Source organism: Ailuropoda melanoleuca, chromosome 8, assembly GCF_002007445.2.
Source record: "Ailuropoda melanoleuca isolate Jingjing chromosome 8, ASM200744v2, whole genome shotgun sequence".
In the NCBI taxonomy this organism is placed as follows: Eukaryota; Metazoa; Chordata; class Mammalia; order Carnivora; family Ursidae; genus Ailuropoda; species Ailuropoda melanoleuca.
The window spans coordinates 64,224,451-64,243,459 of NC_048225.1; the positions used below are offsets into that span (position 1 = coordinate 64,224,451).

The 19,009-nt window shown below is 42.6% G+C and overlaps 1 protein-coding gene across 1 annotated transcript in view; it reads right to left on the bottom strand.

The window, feature by feature from the left end:
• The window catches only part of ENAH (ENAH actin regulator), a 112,879-nt gene that overhangs the window by 46,680 nt on the left and 47,190 nt on the right, over positions 1 to 19,009 (bottom strand). The window contains exon 3 of the mRNA XM_034667631.1: positions 13,081 to 13,258. Coding sequence (XP_034523522.1) covers positions 13,081 to 13,258 — 178 coding nt within the window. The remainder of the gene's footprint in view (positions 1 to 13,080; positions 13,259 to 19,009) is intronic.

The following is a 19,009-nucleotide window of genomic DNA, read 5'->3' on the forward strand; positions in this document are numbered from 1 at the left end:
TTTTTAAATGAAAATTTAAAAAAAATGGGGGGCTGGCAGGGACTTCAGTATCAGCAAGAGCCCAGGAGGAAACACCATGAAATGCCAGGACCACCTGCTAGGGCCTAAGGGCTTTCCGATGTACTGTGTGATTGCCGAGTTATTACACTTTATACTATCTACTCAGAGTTAGCGGCCGGCCTCGCTGGACTTGAAGATGCTCAAAGGTAACGTCTGTGCCCTGTTCATCATCCTAGTGTGAGCAACCAGCACGACCAGCTTGGCACAGGGTAAATGATACATTTGTTTAACTAAAGTGGTTTTTTACAGAATCCGTGCAATTTAAACAGAACCTGCTGAAGGTATACTGCATGCTAGCGGTAGTCTAAGTACCTTTACGTATATCAGTCCATCCAAATGATGCACATGGGTAGGATAAATAAGAGAATGAATCTGTACATAATTTTATTAAATAGAAAAGAGATACACAAGACCAGAAATATTTTAAACGTCAGGGAAATAAAAGTGTTTTTAAATAAAAAAACAAGCTTTGTGCGGACGGAGAAGTGGGGGTTCCCATAAAGCCTAATTCAGTATAATGTAAAGAATAACCCAGAAAACCTGTATCTGAAGTTTTTAATGGACTGTAAGCTTCCCATGAGCTTCCAGGAAAGAATTAATTCTTTAAAAAGCAAGGAAGCAGCCTCGTCCATATCCACTTCCCAGAGTAAAGAAATTCAGGTGAAGGCAAGTTCTTTGCCCAGTCCTTACGATCAAGAGCCATAAGAAGGCAGGACACAGGAGCAACCCTGAAGGCAGGCAGGACTTTAGAAACCAGGGGTGTCTTGAGAAAGGCAATCTGGCTGTGCACCCTCTTACCGTGTGTATCCTCCTAACAAGCTTAGCCTGAACTTGTTCGTGAGCAAGTCCACACTCTACGTGCCAGCTGCAGGGACCAGGGACCGTCACTATTCATAGGAAGATAAAGCGCACAAGAAACACTGGTGGGAAGTTTTAATAACATCTGCTGAAAACCATACTTTACTGAGTAGAGGGTAAGTTTTGGCAGAGAAATAGAAGCTGCACTAACAGACAAGGTGGAAACATCACAGTCCTGAACACCTAGCGCTTGTGCGGAATGTGATACTCGAAAATAAAACTGCCCTATCCAAACGGAAGCAGATGTGTTTATTTAAAAGTGAAGAGACGTCATTCAAGATGATTTCCCCAAAGAATAGTATGTATCCCTTTGGAGCAGTAAAACAGTTATGGCTTCCTAAGAACAGAATTCTAGACACTCCAACATTCATTCACGGAAATAATACTATCAAGTACTATTACTGCATTAAACATACTTGAGAGCTGTTTATAGCTCACAACTTAATGCAAATTAGCAGGCTGTAGTTTACATTTAAAAAAATATATGTAAGTATCCTTCGGCCTTCAGCAGACAAGACACGCTTTGAATAACTTGATCTGTTTGTGCCAATAGAATCTGCTAGTAAAGACTAGCATTGTCACTAACTTTGGTTCTGCCAAATTTATTTATTCAATCCAGAAATTCACAAAGTGTTCTGAGAAAACAGTAAGTCTCTCAGTGGTGAAAGAAGAAACAGAAAGCCAAGGACCTGGATGTAGGGGTGTGTGTTTACTTAATGCGGAGTCAAGAGGGGCCAGCTCCTGAGAAGCAAGAGCCACATTAAGGAGTCTACTTTGTTCTAAAAACAACAGAAGGCTATCTGGTGCCCAGGACAGAGGGAGGGCAACAATCTACACTGCCCCCTATCAATACAAGGTCCATCCGAAGCAGTACCTGCAAAGAGACTAGAGACCCACTTCCTGGGAATTCGTGTCACTCACCCAGTCAGTATCTTCAATCTGGGGATGTACGATTCTAAAGCTTAAATATATGAAGACTAGGGTTCTAAATCTGAATAAGAAAAAGTAATTCTTTGTGTTTAGTATAGCACTACCACAGTAAAGATCAGGACAGTATTTGCAAAGGAGACTCCTTACTATAAATGCATTTCTTCATAGTGAACGACACTGTCATAACCAAATACCCCTGAAAGTTTCCAGAAAACAGAAGCCGTTTGTTTTCTGGTGTGAATTTTCTCAGAAATTGCAAAAGCCCACAGAAACAGCAGGTCTACCTTACAAGAACTATTTTCAATGACTTGCCATGAGCAGCTTGCTGTGTTCATTCTACCGCACAACTGCCGCTCTGTCCCACTCGCGGGACGCATGCTGCTGGGCAGACATTTCTGACCTCGTCTGTCTTCTCTACCCAATTCATAGTCCCTTAAGGTGCACAATTTTGAATTACTTGTTTTTGTTTCTCTCATAATATGTAACATAGAACCTCATTAAGAGTACAAATAATTCTGTTCCCTGTGGCTTTTCTTCTTTTAGATTATGAGACCACATACCTGTTAGGAATTTTTAATGGATTAAGGAAATATTCTTTATATATACAATACTGATTTCAAAGATACCACTGTTTAATACCATCTTCAAAAGACTGATTAGAATTTTTCTGTCTTGCCAGGAACATAAAAACGGAAATGCCCAATGTGCATTCAGAGGCACCAATGCACACGTGCTCTTTGCCGAATACAAACACAGACAAGCCCAGAATACACTATCCCATTTACAGATCGATAAAAGCGCGTCCAAAATTCGGCCATTAAGAATGGCGGGGCAGGCTTGGCTGCCACTGTTGTCTTGTGACTGGTTCTCATCAATGAAGAACAAGATACTCTGTTCTATTAGAGCTTCTCCCCACTCCCTACATCCTTCTTTAAAGATGGAAAAGTCCTACAAAACAGGTATCAGAATTTTTGACATCCAGCAAATGCTTCTCCAATTTATGGGCAACAAATATGATTAAAATTCAGGAATACATGTAACTGTATATAAATTACTATTCTCTTGCAATAAAACATGCAAACAATCAAGGATGACATCCTTGGATCACCGCAGCACCACTCATTAGATTTTAAGCTATTCGTAAAGCAAGCTGAGAAATGTCGTCCCCAGCTAGACCTGCGTCAGACAATAACTGACAAGATGTCCCACCGCCAGAGAAGCAGAGAAACAAGAATGAGAGGCAGAGAGAATAGAGTGCCTGACAACAAACTTCAGGCTACGGTCACCTTCTAAAAGACAATTACATGCAGATTAAACAGAAAAATCCTGTCTCTTTTAGTCATTCAGTCACATCCATCTTGGAGCAGGATCAGATCTAAGTCCACACCGTAAGACTAAAGCCATGCCCGTGAAAAATGCAGTGTCAGACTTGAGTCACAGCCACGCTCAAGAGCTTTCCCCAAACAGCTAGTGATCTGGAACTTAAAAGTCTAGAAGCAAATATTTTAAAGTTCATTTATTATAAATCATAATTCCCAGATTATATGAACCTATAATAATTCACCTATTAGAACATAATTGTGAAAATCACAAGAAGAGAAGTCACAAATGTACCAACGAGAAACCAGAAGAACCTGAATTTCTAAGAGGCAGAGCTCAAACAGCAACAGTGGTTACTACTGCTGGACAGAAGATGGTTTCAAATCTAATCACGGGGCAATTTTTATACATGGAGCATGAAATAAGGCCACCAGACCTCCCTCCATTCTCCCTGCCGGTGACAGGTGGTGACAAGCAGGACAGGATTGAGGTCTGCGCTATGCCTATTTCTCCGACATGCCTGGCCCCCAGGAAGTCATCCTGATGGGAAGCAGAGAAGACGCAGAACAGACAGAGGGAAGAACAATGGTAGGAAGAAAGGCCCGTCTGTTATAGGCAAAGCTATTACAGACACAGAATCCTAAAGAGATAGAAAATATGGAATCCTCAATTCTCATCCACTAGACAATCTTATCCAGTAGACAAGAGCTCTTTGCTAGGCTGCCTGGAAAAGATAAAAGCCACCGGAAATTTTCCTCTCAGTCCACAGTCTCCCTGATGATTAGGGAGGGCAGTCATCCTCAAAGGTTCTGGTCACAGGCCTCCCCGTACCCTTAAACATTATTAAAGACCCCGAACAGCTCTCGTTCAGATGAATTATAGCTACTGTTATTTGCTGTATTAAATAAACAATATTCTTCCAGTTTTAATTTCTACTAATTCATTTTTTAAAAAATTAAAATTATAATTATTTTCCAAAATAAAAATTATTTCCCAAATAAAAAATATTAGCTATTAGGATGACATGGTTTTATATTTTTACAAATCTCTTCAATGTTTGACTTAGTAGAATACAGCTGGATTATTTTATTTGCTTTTACATTCAGTATGTTACGGCACCTTGTTTTGGCTGAAGTATAAGAAGGAAAAAGGAGCACCTTAGAGACACCCTGAAATGGTCTAGGAGAGGGTCCTCAAGGGTCCCTGGAACACACTTTTCAAATCCTGAATTAGGGTTTTCAACTCAAGGTTTCTGATGCTGCAGGTGTCTTGGACGAAAGAAAATGAGAGTATGGTGAACAATCAGGCAAAGACCATAATCCAGGGATGGCATCAATCCCTCCAATGACAAGGGGACAATGAGGGCATCTACAAACTACAAGTGGTAGCTACAAGGTAAACATTCATTCAAACTGTCCTCTGAGTGACCAAGAACTAGCTACAGAGTAATTCCAAGTACAACTCAATGCAAATGCTGGAGCATAAAGCTATACGGCACAAATGAGAAGGATGTGATACCTTAGTGTTTATCGCCTGCACTAATCCCGTCACTTTCCAGTCCCAAAACTTTAAGGTAGCTCCTGCAGGTGAATGCGAGACCAGAACACAAAGAACCAAAGGGAGGCCAAGGGAACAGAACCCATGAGAGGCAGGCTTCCAAGGGAATCTGGCTCTGGTGCACCCACGGAAAGTAAGGGTGCCTACATTACATCCTGGGGAGAACAGAGATCCATTACCCAATTCACTTCCAGAAGTGCTCAGCAACCCCGTGCACGCCCAGCTGAGAAAGGCAGAGACACAGGCGGCACACAGGCTGGGAGGTATGATGGGCGGGGCACAGGTACTAGAAGCCTAACTCAGCAGCTCCTGACCCGTTCCAAAGCCGGAAACCCTTTTATTACCTTCACTAACCCCCTTGTACTAGACGCTCGGAGTGAGCCTGTTCAAAGAAACTTCTTTCACAAGTAATCACATATGCAATTGGTCATGTTTTCAATTCAGGTACTGGGACTATTTAAACTTTTCTTATTGGCATCTTGGAACAATCACAAAATCACAGAAAGATCCAAAAATCCCCAAAATGTCAACAATAGTCAATCAGAACATCTAACAGGTTTTAGGTTAAGTATCTCTACAAACAGCTGGTAATTTTTAGTCCCAGGCAAAGAAACTTAATATTTGAGTTAGTGGTTGTAACAACCCTATCACTAGGATGTATGGTGTACATTGTCCTTTTAGCTTTCCAAACTGAGGGAGATCATCTCACAATTACTTCAGTTGTTCTGTAGTAGTCTTGTGGATAAAAACTGAAAATCAACCGCTCTCAGGTGAAGAGAATCATCTCCCACAGAAAAGGACATCTGCATGCTACAATCATGCTAACTCTGTCAATAAGTTACTAAACTGGGGCGGGGGCTGGGTGGCTCAGTAGGTGGGCTCAGGTCATGATCTCACGGTCGGTCGGGGGATCAAGCCCCATGTTGGGCTGCGCTCAGCAGTGAGCCTGCTTGAGATTCTCTCCTTCTCCCCCTCTCTAAAATAAACAATAAATCTTTAAAAATTTTGTTACTCAACTTAGGGCTGAACAGATTTGCTAACTGCATTTTAAAGTCTGTAGAGAAATTGCTTCTTTGCCCCTACTGTGAGCTGCTTGAAGACAACACTGTCTCTATGTACCTTTCTTTCTGAAACCTGGACTCAGGTTCACAGTAAAAATCAGCTTTCTAATTAAATATGTTTTCATGTTTCGCCTCTTTCTCCCAAGCATAACAGTCATACCACGTCACCCGCAGACACCGTACTCTGTCACAGATCTCTGGCACTGCCATGTAACATGTGCAGCCAGAGTTCTTTTTTAATGAAAGGAGTCACCTAAGGAGGCATAGCACTAGAACAATACTGGTTTCCCGTGCAAACTTCCCCAACTCGCACTGCCATCTCTCTCGTTTCAATTTCCCCTCTATTCTCATGAGGTCTGTCTCCACAGGGCAATCTCATGCTTGTCCCCTCATCCAGCAGCTCCCTTTTCAAGTATAGCTTTGTTCCCATTATTCCACCTGCTCAAAAACTCCAGTAAATCTGTGTCACCCATGGCTCTCAAAGGCCATTCTTGATCAGATCTCACTTCTGACTTTCTCCCCACAGGACGAAACAGGCCCCCACCCGGCAAACACAGCTCATTCCTTCCCCTTCCGCTCTCCCACGCCGTCTCCAGCTCCCTGTGCCTACACTTCATTCCCCTTCCAAAATGAGCTAAAAAGCCACCTCATCAACACTTGCCCAGTTGCTCCTGTGAAAAGAAACCTCATTCCCCTTCAGATAGGATTTTATCTATACCTCAGAAATGACCTCCTTTGGGGGTGGTGGGTGTGTCTTATCTCCCCTCCGAAGGAAGAATCCTTGAGGAGGAGATTTGAGTCTGATTTTCCCCCGCAATTAGATGCACCCATATGATGGATGAATTAACTAATTTCCGACGAGGGAAAAAAAAAGTATCAAGACAGGTCTTCACCAGGGAGTAAAGACAAGGAAGAGGCTAAAGAAAATCAAAGTTTCTCTTCCTCTTGTTCTTCCTCGAAGCAAGTTAATCCACACAGCAGAATTCTCCAGGTATTTATAAATATTAGCATTCAAAAATAACATCTTATAATTTAATAATACTAACGTCTTCATCTCATTTAATTCCCATAATGATATCCTAACATATTCTTAAAAGGAAACAGCTTTAGAGAAGGCACCCCACCAGCAGAGAAGAGACTGTCTCTGACTCCAATTGTAAGTGCTTCCACTAAATCACAATAAAAGACCTTGAAAATTTGCCAAAACACATAAAACAAAAAGTAAATGAAAGTTCTTTTCTTTCCTATTTTCTCACCCTAAAGTGACTTTCCTCAAAAGCCTTTTAAATGTGCTCTGAAGGCAAGAGAAATGAAGCTACAATGAGGTCTCCTTGCAACTTGCAGCCCACTAATAAATCCCTGAGACACAGAGGCTGTAACACCCCTACAACTCCCTCAAGGATTTTTTTTTTAATGTTTTACCAATGAAGATTTGCTCTACTCAGTGTCACTTCACTCTGGGAACCACAAACGCCCAGGATATGCTAACATTCCCCTTTCAGCATGTGGCCCACTGACACACATCTGAAGGGTCTTTGCTTAAACAATAGGGACTAACCTTATCTTGACAATATCTAGCCCTGCAAGGCCTTGGAGACCTTGCTCTCAACATACACGAACTCCTTAGAGACTTACCTTATCTCTAACCCCCACTAACTATAAACTGTGCCATCAGTCACCCCTCACAATCCCAGCACAGCTCTTTCTGCCCACAGGTCCTGTCCCTGTGCTACAATAAAAGCACCTTTTTGCACATACGTACATACATACATACATACATACATACATACATAAATGTGCTTTGAAGATGTTGATTTGAAAAGCAGAGAAATGGCCTCAGGGCCTGAAGACCCAACCCCAGTTGTGCCTCCCCCTCCAGGTGTATGACTCAAGGGAAGTCCCACCTGTCCTGCCGATCTTTGTAACTGGACACTGGGGACACAGCTCCAGCAGATCAACCTCACATTCCCGTGAAGACTGAATTTATAACAGGGGAGCGTGCGGAGGAGGTGGTATAAAAGCAGCACGTGACCGTGCCCACAAAAAGACTGTCCCCCAGGACTGCATCCTGATGAGCAGCTAACACTCCGTCTGTTTCAAAAGTCGACTGAGGAAAACTCAGTAAAAAATACTGTCCAAGATGACCTCTGGGTTTCTTTCGAGGTCCAATTTCATATGATTTTATGAGGGCATTAATAAAGTGCTCCAAGGGATGCCTCGGTGGCTCAGTGAGTTAAGCATCTGCCTTCCGCTCAGGTCATGATCCCAGGGTCCTGGGATCGAGTCCCACATCGGGCTCCCTGCTCAGCGGGGAGCTTGCTTCTCCCTCTGCCTGCCTCTCTCTCTGACAAATAAACAAAATCTTAAAAAAATAAAAAATAAAATGCTCCAAATGCAGTGTGTCCAAAATCAAATCCGTGACCCAGGGCCCAGAACCACAACCCCCCTTCTCCCCTTCTCTGGCTAATGCCATCTTTGCCAGTGGCCTGGACGATGGCTGGTTGCCCGGAGGGACATATCTGTAATCACTTTACAGGACCCCTGCCTCCTTCCTGGCCTGCCCATCACACATCACCAACACAGATCCTAAACTCGAGCTTACGCAGTAGTCTAGCTGTGGGCCCCAGGGCAGGTCCCGGTACCTTCTGTAAGCCTCACTCGTGTCTCCAAGAGAAGGACACCCCCAACTCTGCAGGGTTATTATAAAGATCGTCAGTAATACGCGTGCCCAGTAAGGACCTGGCATACAGCAGGCACCTAATAAACAGATCATTATTCCTGCCTCAGACGGGCTTTAAGGACAAAATGGAACAATGCCCTCGAGGGCACAGTAGCAGGAAGTAGAAGTGTCACCTCCTCCTTCCCCTGCTCCTCCCCTTGCCGTGACACCACCCTTCTCACCCGTGGCATCACCACGGCACCCTAACCAGGCCATGCCTGGGGCGCGTGCTCACTGGCCCATCATGTTCGTCCTAAAGCACACACCTGCTCACAGAAACGCACACCTGGCCCCCCTCACTGGCAGTGTGTCACCAACCCCGCGCCGTGCACGCACACCCTCAGCAGGACACCAGACCCTTCCCCGTCTTCTCTCTCAGATTTCCCTCCTCTGTAAAGTCTTATACCCAGGCTACAACACAGCCTCTCTGTTGTTTCACAATGGCTCCCAACCAGTCTAGAATGTTCTTCCACCACTGCTGAGGCCTATGCATTCTTCAAATCATACCTCCGGCATCATCTACTGTTCGAATCTCCCCTGAACCCCGGAGTTTTCTTTGGTATTCCCCAGGCCTTTGTGCAGACCTCACTCACAGCCTCTCGCACACTGTATCCTAACGTGCTGATCTTGTTTCCAGTAGCTCCAGACCCGCTGAAAGCCCGGAGGGAAAGGGACAGGCGTCAGCCTGTTAGCGTTATTCCCCGTGCCTGGCACAGGACCTACGCTCAAAACACACTTGATGGCGTCTGTGATATGACCTCAGTATTGGTTCCATGAAACATGCGATCTGCAGGGCTTAAAAATAAACGTCACTGTTAAGGTATTTCTAGAAACTTTTTGAGATTTCTAAAATTAATTCATTCCAAAACATATCTCCAAAAGATTAAAAAATGTGGAAATAAAATTCATATAAATGCTCACACTGAAAGGTATATCAGACCAAGTTTCCAGTAAGAAAAAAATTAATGGAATCTCTATATAAAATATTTTTAGGGGCGCCTGGGTGGCACAGTCGTTGAGCGTCTGCCTTCAGCTCAGGGCGTGATCCCGGTGCTCTGGGATCGAGCCCCACATCAGGCTCCTCCGCTACAAGCCTGCTTCTTCCTCTCCCACTCCCCCTGCTTGTGTTCCCTCTCTCGCTGGATGTCTCTCTCTCTGTCAAATAAATAAATAAAATCTTAAAAAAATTTTTTTTAAATCTAAAAAAAATTTTAAACATGAGAATCTCATTGTGTTCTCATCTTCAATAGCTATAAAATAAAATCTAGCAAAAGCAGTCTTAGTTAATGGTAACATATTTTAAGGTTTTCCTTCCACAAAGGTATGCTTACTCTTGGTCAAGAAGAACAAAAGCAGAATATACTTACTGGCTATGCATATGATTTTCCTTTTAAAAAACTGAATTAAAAAATTATTTCCTATTTCAAATGCCCTGAACCTTTCTCAAAAACAAATTGTGCAAATTTACCTCCACTAATCATCACAAGGACTAACTTTACATTTTATATAATCCACAACTATTATCTGCAAAACTGCTATAAATGTACTTGACAAACAACACAGAAATAAAAAATAACGGTTGGGATAATACGATCTGAACTTAAGTGTTTAAATTCGAGTCTATCATTAGAGAAAGGGAAGAGATAAACTGTAGCATTTGGTACAGAAGAACGAAGGCTAATTCAACTCTTTTTCAAGAATGTTAGAACATGCGATTTGTGTTTTTTAAATTCCAAATATAACTCGCTGTATTTAGCACCTCCTGTACTTTCCAGTATATTAGATAATTGCACACCAAGTTAAAAACAAAATAAAGGAAAACATTCCTGCCACCCTCCCTTTTCATAAAAGAAATGGAAATACCACACACACACAGAGCACCTTATAAAGGTCAGTATGAATAGCCCCAAAGTAGTTCTTTCTTCATTTGAAAAAACTTGAGGGTTTAGAGAACTCAGGGACAAGGGAGAGGGGAAAGGGGAACCATGCAATTATGGGCTCTGCAGAGCCGCATGGTGCCTCAGTGGCTCTGGGCTCTGACCCCCACGTCAACCAGAGCAGCGCCACGATTCTGTCTGTGAGGGCACTGAGGTTCTCAAGAAGATTCTGTCTGAACAAAGGACACATAACTTTAAAAAAACTAAAAATCACTCAGAAGGATAAACCAACATTCGGTGGATAATACTGATGCTAACAGCTAAAAAACAAACAGAATGAACAGAAGTATTTAATATGGAAAAATGGTTTGAAAACGTGACAAATCATTAAGCAGCAGGAAAGCCTGATGTCTGCAGTCACTTCACCCTTAGGAATGTTTGTTTACTTTGCTTCTGATCAGAGGTTCATTGGGTATATTGTTTGCTTAGGGAGGGGACACGAAAGTTAAGCTTTTTCAATGTGGTTTTGGCAGGAAGACAATAGATGGTTTCAGCAAGGAACTGGCTGTGAACCCAAAGCAAACAGCTGTGCAAGGGGAAAGCACGCTCAACATGAGAGGTGACATTTTTGGGTAGATTTGTTTAGGTGGACGGGACGGGCCCACTAAATAATCCAGGGGGACACGCGTATCCTACTGTGGAGATCTACAGAGAAAACTACACCTTTCTGATTCTCAGCACTGGAACCCTCCTGTGCCTCCATTTCCAAGCCAGGTAACACCATCAAAGCTCAGAAATTAGTGTTTAACTACAGCAATTTAAGAAAAAAAGTCATTTTCTAAATAAATCATTTCCCGTGCTTTGTTTTCTCTGATGAAACTGATACAAAACCAAAGCCTCTCTGCAGGGAGATGGTTAAAATGGGCCCACGTGTTCCACCACCAGCCCCCTCACCTTGGCCCTCGGCGCAACAGACCCAGGCTGTAACACAGAAGAGAACAAAGTTTCAAGATCATCTAAGAAAAATCTATTAAATTTTTTTGCATTACCAAAATGCTCGTAGCTAGTGAGATGATGGGTGATTTCCCCACTTGCCAAACTTTCTAGAATGTGGAAATTATAACAGAACGTAACTGAGTCTCTCCACACTAAGACCAATTAATTTCAAAAGATGGCGATCAGAAGAAAAAACAGTAGCATTTGCATTCTGAAAGCAAACTACAGGACTACACACTGATAAAAACAATCCTTTCCGTTTGGTTAAAAACAAATTGATGAAAACTAATCGTTTTAACCACTTTAGCAACATTTAGTTCCTAACCTCCATGGAAACTCTTTTGAAGGTTTTTAGAAATAAAAATGCTAGTTTGTTTCAAACATGAGGAAGCCAAATGTCACTGTCCTACATACACTGCTCTACACTTTGGGCCTTTCATTAGGTTATGCAGTTGGCCTCTTTATAGGATATTAAGAGCTGATATTGTAGTTTCTCTGCTATGGTGAGACCACGACGAGGGGGCATTCTACCCCTGCAGCAGAAGGCCGACAAGAGACAGACACATACGCACTCAGTCTACACCTGAGACGGTGCGCACCCCCGGGCTTCTCTATGCTACGCTCTGGACTTACTGACAAACCAGGAGCTTCCAGAGGTTTCTCAAAACTGATAAGACGTAAAGAGCTATGCACCACTTCTTTACAAAAATCTTAATTTCCTCAAAAGAGCTCATATAAACCATCTACAGGCATAAAAAGGTGGTTTTGGCAAGATTGCAAATGTCTTCTTACTCTGAAATTCATACCTGAAATAGACTAACCCGTGGGCTAGATGTTTGAACCTTGAGAATAAGACACAGTATAAATAAAATTTAACGTATCTATAACAGGTTTTGAAACTGTACCTTCAACAAAATGCCAAACACTAATCTGTCTCTCCTCTGACAAGATAGAGATGCACCTTGCTTATGGCACATCTGCACGTTCGACATCACTAAGTCCACAACAAAGGCAAGAGAAACCACATTTACACTGTTTTACAGAGAATACTTATTTTCAGAATATAAAATCTATCTCCCCAAAGAAATCACCCCACATTGTTATATTTCGTTGTCAATTTTGTGAAGCAAAACTAACACAGAGTTCATCTCTGATACATACACAGATTTAAATCCTGGGTTTTTAAACAGTGAGTTATCTCTGATGCTCTTTTTAACCACCATGCAGTGTCGAGGAGATGCAATGCAGGCTCGTACCACCTGAGGGCACTCCTAAAAATCTTCGAATAACTTTCAGAATCAAGTTCTTATGAACGAGGATGAAGAAAATCCAGTCCTACTTGAAGTTTATGGGCTCGGTAGGGACTTAAAAAAATGTGTTTCGGAAAACATGTGTTTCTTCGTACAAGGGCGAGATGATGATAAATACAGCATTTCTACCCGCTGCATATTCTCAGCTCCCATCACGCAACAAAAGCCGAGGTGCTGAGGAGCAGGAGCTTAACTATCTTCAAAGGAGAGGGTTAAAAATTGACTGACTAACCAATCTCATGAGATTATCCTTTTAGATTATATGTTTATCATCAACAAACCAAAGTTTACATTTCTGTAGAGAACACACAAATTCAAGAATTACTTCAAATATATTTCACATACACATATACACGGCACTTCGAGAAAACAAGTAAACCCAGACACCATACCTGCTTCCTGGGAATTCAACACCTCTAAGGCATGCATCATGGCACTTGCAAAGACATTGGCATCCTCCTTGCTGCCAAAGTTGAGGCCATACACCTGTCGAGCATCTCGCCACTGGTGGAAGGTCTGCGTAGCCTGATTGTACTTCAACCCCTTAGGGATGGCACAATTTATCACCACCTGAAAGACAGGGATGCTTCAGAGAGTCAACCTAATACTTGGCAGAATCAGCAAACCCTGAGTGGATGTACTCATTCAAACCTGTTCCTCGCGGGCCTTGGCAAAAAAAAAAATAAAATAAAGGTTAAAAACCATTATCTTAGGTAAAATCAATCTGCAGAAGTAACAGTCTGACGGAAGGTAAGCGGTCTGATGTTACAAAGGTCTGCCCTTAAAACAGTACATCAGCACAACAAAGAAAATCTACACCCTCATTAAATTTATTTTAACATGCTTATTAAAGTATTATACATTCAGAAAACATATAAAACATAAGTAGTCAATGGTCCCACATAGCCAAAATCCTGATCAAGAAAAAGGAATGTTAACACCAAAAACATCCTTCCTAAGTCCTCCACCTCCCCAAAGATACTGGCCACAGTTCTAGCATCACCGATCAGTTCTGCAGGTTTCTGAATTTATGTAAGTGGAGCTACACAGCACATACTGTCACGAGCCTGCTCTCTGTCCCTCACGACTGTTTATGGGAGTCAGCTATCAGCCACACGCAGCTCTGGTTTATTCTTTTTTTATTCTTTTTAAAAGATTTTATTCATTTATTTAGCAGGAAGAGGGAGCATGCGCACAAGCAGGGGGAGTGGCAGGCAGAGGGAAAGGGAGAAGTAGGTTCCCCGCTGAGCAGGGAGCCCGATGTGGGACTCGATCCCAGGACTCCGGGATCATGATCTGAGCCAAAGGTAGACACTCCACCGACTGAGCCATCCAGGCACCCCACCTCTGGTTTATTCTTTTTCACTACTCTATGGTGTCCCATCGTATCGACCACGTTACCCATCCCCCCATTCATGAACTTCTGCATTACTTGCAGTTTGGTGCTATTAAAAACAGCAATGCTATGAACACCCTACTAAATGTCTTCTGCTACACAGGCGCGCCCCTTCTGTTGGGCGTATACCCAGGAGTGGAGCTGTCATGGGCCAAAGACATGCTCAACTTCAGCAGACAACTCCAAGTAGCTCTGCAAATTGGTTCTATCGACTTTCACTTCCATGGCAGCCACAACAGCTTGTGCAAGCGCACATACAGCATTACAACTGGAACCGTCCGCCTTCATCTGAGCACTTCGGGCAGGTATGACTACCACTCCACTGTGGTTCCAGTCTGCGTATATCCCTGATTACTAATGAGATTTAGTACTCCCTGAAAGGTATGTTCTGACGAATGCAAGTTCTTAACTTTAATTCAGTCCAAAGTAGCAATCTTGTCCTTTTGTGGGTAATGCTTTTTGTAACTTGTTTAAAAAGTGCTTCTCAATTCCAAGACCATGAAAATATTATCCCATATTATTTTAGGAGCTTTACTGTTTTACTTTCAGTTACATCCCCAATCCACCTGGAAAGTTTAGCCTCTGGTGTGAAATAAGGTTCAAGTTTCCTTTTCATTTCAATATGGCTATCCAATCAATCCAGTACTATCTATTAACTGTGCTGCGGGCTTCCTTTTCTCATAAATCAGGTGTCCAGATGGCTGTTTTGTTCTGCTGGTCAATATGCCTATCTTTGAGCCAACGTCACATTGTCTTAATTACTGTCGCTCTGTCCTAGGCTTTGATTACCACTGGAGTATGTCGTCCTTACTCTGTTGCTCGTTCTTCACGGCTGCTGTGCCCAGCCTCAATCCTGTGTGTGCAGCTACAGTTTTATATTCAGATTATTAATTCTGAGTGACTTACACAATCTGCCTGTCTCTGCTTTTCACTGGAGGGTTCAGTCCATTTATTATGTTTCATGTAAATTATATATGAATTTGGGCCTAAATCCATCCCACCTTCTTTTAGAGTGTATTATTATTACCCTTCTACTAGCCTGCTAGTTAGACAAGCTTTCACCGCCCTGGAGAGTATGACAGGCATCAGCACCTCACTGTTACTTTTATATAGCAGATGATCACTTAGGATTTGCCCATATTTACACCTGCTGCTACTTTTTATTTCTTCTGCCCTTTCCAAGCTTCCGCTGGGACTATTTCTGATTGTGAAGAACACATTTCAGAATTTCAGTTTCTTTCAATGCAGATCTCATGATGAATTCTCTCCATTTTTTGTCTCATTCGAAGAGGATTTTTATTACATAGGTCACTTGTTTTCTTTCAAGCCCACCGCCTTCTCAGCTTTTGCTGCTTCTACTGAGAAGTCAGCCGACCATCCACTGAAGCATCTTCGAGCTGTTTTGTCTTCACTGGCTGCTCACGGGTCTCATGTTGCATTTAGTTTATGGTGATTTCGTATGATGGGCTTTATATGGTTTTCTCTGTATTTATCCCACTTAAGGTTTACAGCATTTCTAAGTTGATGTTCTATTATTAATTTCTGAAAATTTTTTTTCGTTACCTCCTCAGCTTTTCTTCTACCCCATTCTCTCCTCTGGGCCTCCAACTACACATACGTTATACTTTTCACTACGTCCACTACATCTCTTTTTTCTCTTAATCTCCCTCACGTCTTTCATCATCCCCCCATCCCTCCCCTCTGTAGTGCCCCATTTATTCTCTGGATTTATGAGTCTATTTCTGTTTTCTGTTTGTTCTGTTTTTTAGATTCCACATGTAAGTGAAATCATGTGGTATGGTATTTGTCTTTTATTTCATGTAGTATTATAACCTTCAGATCCGGGGCGCCTGGGTGGCTCAGTCGTTAAGCGTCTGCCTTCAGCTCAGGGTGTGATCCCAGAATCCTGGGATCAAGCCCCACATCAGGCTCCCTGCTCCTTCCTCTCCCACTCCCCCGCTTGTGTTCCCTCTCTCGCTGGCTGTCTCTGTCAAATAAATAAATAAAAACTTTAATAAAAAAAATACATAACCTTCAGATCCATCCATGTTGTTCAAATGGCAAGGTTTCATTCTTTTTTATGGTCGAGTAATATTCTATTGTGTACACATACCACATCTTTATCCATTCGTCAAGCAGCAAACACTTGGGTTAATTCCACATTTTGGCTATTGTAAATACTGCTGGAATAAACACTGGGTGCCTTTAACTTCTGGAATTAGTTTTCATTTCCCTATGTTTTTTGTATGCCCATATTTTTCCTCTCTTAGAATTTCTTAATTTCAGTTTGAATATTTTCTTCTTCTTTTTGGAGTGGGGGGCAGAGGGCGAGAGAGAATCCTAAGCAGGCTTCGGCCCCAGCACAGAGCCTGATGCAGGGTTTCATCTCACAACCCTGAGATCACAGTCTGAGCCAACTGTGACACCCAGGCGCCCCTGAATATTTTCTTCTGACCTATATTCCACTTACTGCTTCTCTTTAGCTGTTCCTAGTCAGCTGTAAAACCCCCCACCGAACTATTAACAACACTGAGTTTTCAATTCTGAAATTTCCATGTGGTTCTTTTTTCAAGTTTCCATTCTCTGCTGAAATTCTCAACCTTGTGCTATTTCCTTCACTATATCAAGCATAGTTACTCTAAAGTCAATTCTGGATTTCCAGTGGGTCTGTTCTGTTACCACTCCTCTTGCCTCCCCATGGGCCAGGTGATTTTATTTCATGCCAGATGCTGTGTGTGGACAACTGTATGGAAATTGTGAAGCCTACAATGATGTTATATTTTCCAGGGAAGATTCATATTTGCTTCTGGCAAGCAGCTAGGAAAACTAACAATCTGAAATCAATTCAACCTCAGAGTGAATGAAGTGATTAGAGGCTGGGTATCAGTTCCCGTAAAGACCAGCCTCATTCTGAGGCAAACCTCTTCCCAGGGGATGGGGCTTCAGGGTCCCGAATCATGGCCCAGGGATTACCAAGAAAACCCTTCCTTATGAGCAGGCTCTAATCCCCAGTTCTTGTTCTCCTAGTCCCAGAAGTTAGCCAAAAGCTCTGCTCAGTCCCCCCTTTGAAAAGTGGGACGTGCCTCTAGTTAAACAGAGGTCCAAAGCTGGGCTCACTCTTCCGGTTCTCTCTTCTTTCAGATCATGGACCCGTAATTCTTTGTCATGTAGGCTCTCCAAACACTCTTCTTCTTAATATTTTGTCCAACTGTGTTAGTTCTCAGAGAGAAGATCCGTCTATATTACCTCATCCACCAATACCCAAACCTGAAATTATTTTTAAATATGATGATCTCTTAAAGACATTATGCTAGACACAAACTGACAAAAACTGTCTGACTCCACTTATCTGAAATACCTACAAGAATCAAATTCCTTAAAAAAAACAACAACAGGTGGAATGAAGGTTGCCAGGGACTAAGGAAGGGCAAACAGAGACTGTTCCATGGGCTCAGTTTCAGCATGGGAAGAAGATGGACAGCGGTGACGGCTGCACACCCATGTGAGTGCACTGAATGCCACTGAACTGTACACTCAAACATGGGTAAAATGATCAATCTTATGTGGTATACATTTTACAATTTAAAAAACGATGGCCTCTTGTCATGTGATGCTTGTATGTATCAGGGTGAGGGCCATAAATCATCATTGGAAAATTATAAGCCCCATTTGGAAGCGGATCTATATCCCTGCTTGGCAAATAGTATGGAAAGATCAGGCAAAGACAGAGACATTCACTTTTTCAATCATTCAGCAACAGAATGGTAGAGGAGGAAAATGCTAACTTAAGTCGTGTTACGTGCATCACTAGTCCACTCCCTCCACTGGGAGAGACTGAACATACTGACTCAACTACTTCATTTCTAACGTTCGAGGACAGACAGTGATGTACATAATCTCAAAAAACTTTACTTTTTATTTTTTACATTTTATTAAGCAGGCTCCATACCCCACATGGGGCTTGAACTCACAACCCTGAAATCAAGAGTCTCAGACTCTAATGAGCCAGCCAGGCACCCCTAAAAAAAAAAAAAAGTAAAAGGGAAAGCAGATATGCTCACGTGAGACTGTTTGCTGGAGGTCCGCTAGGGACGCCTCCAGGTTTGGACTTGATCATCATCCTCGATACTTCCCACCCAATGAGCCTGAGTCCGGGTGAGTGTTCCATCCTCCACATTCTCACCCACTTCCAGCCACATCCTAGCACAGCAAACCACGCACCGAGCACGTACTCTTCCTTGTCTTCTTGGCTCAGCATGTGATTCTGTTTACGAAGTCATCCAAGACCGTCCTTCCCGGTCTTCTCAACAAAATGACTGCTCCTGTATGCCTTATTACCATAACTAACAACTCGTTCTTTACTGCAGCTTTCTTTCAAACCTAAGCACCGTGCCTAGAACATAATAAGCACTTAGTGTTAAGCAAAAAGGGGGGGCATTTTAATATGTATGTATGTATATAATATGTGTGCATTTAAATTTAAAAATAAATGGGGGGTGATCAATAAGTTTCCACTTAAAACAGACTATAACCATTAAAAAATGTAACAGGGTAGCAGTGCCTGGGTGGCACAGCCAGTTAAATCATCCTGACCCTTTGAGCCCCATGTCGGGTTCCACCCTCAGCAGGAGGAGGCTTGAGATTCTCTCTCTCCCTCTCCCCCCCACCCCCTGCTTGCTTGCTCTAAAATAAATCTTAGGAGGAAAAAATGGTTAACAAGATAGTCTGGAATGAAAGGAAACCAATTAGGGGCGCCTGGGGGGCTCAGTCCGTTAAGCGACAGACTCTTGATTTCAACTCAGGTCATGATCTCAGGGTTGTGGGATCAGATTCTCTCTCTCTCCCTCTGTCCCTCCCACCTCCCCTCCCCTAAAAAGGAAGGAAGGAAGGGAGAGAGAAAGGGAAGGAGGGAGGGAGGGAGGGGA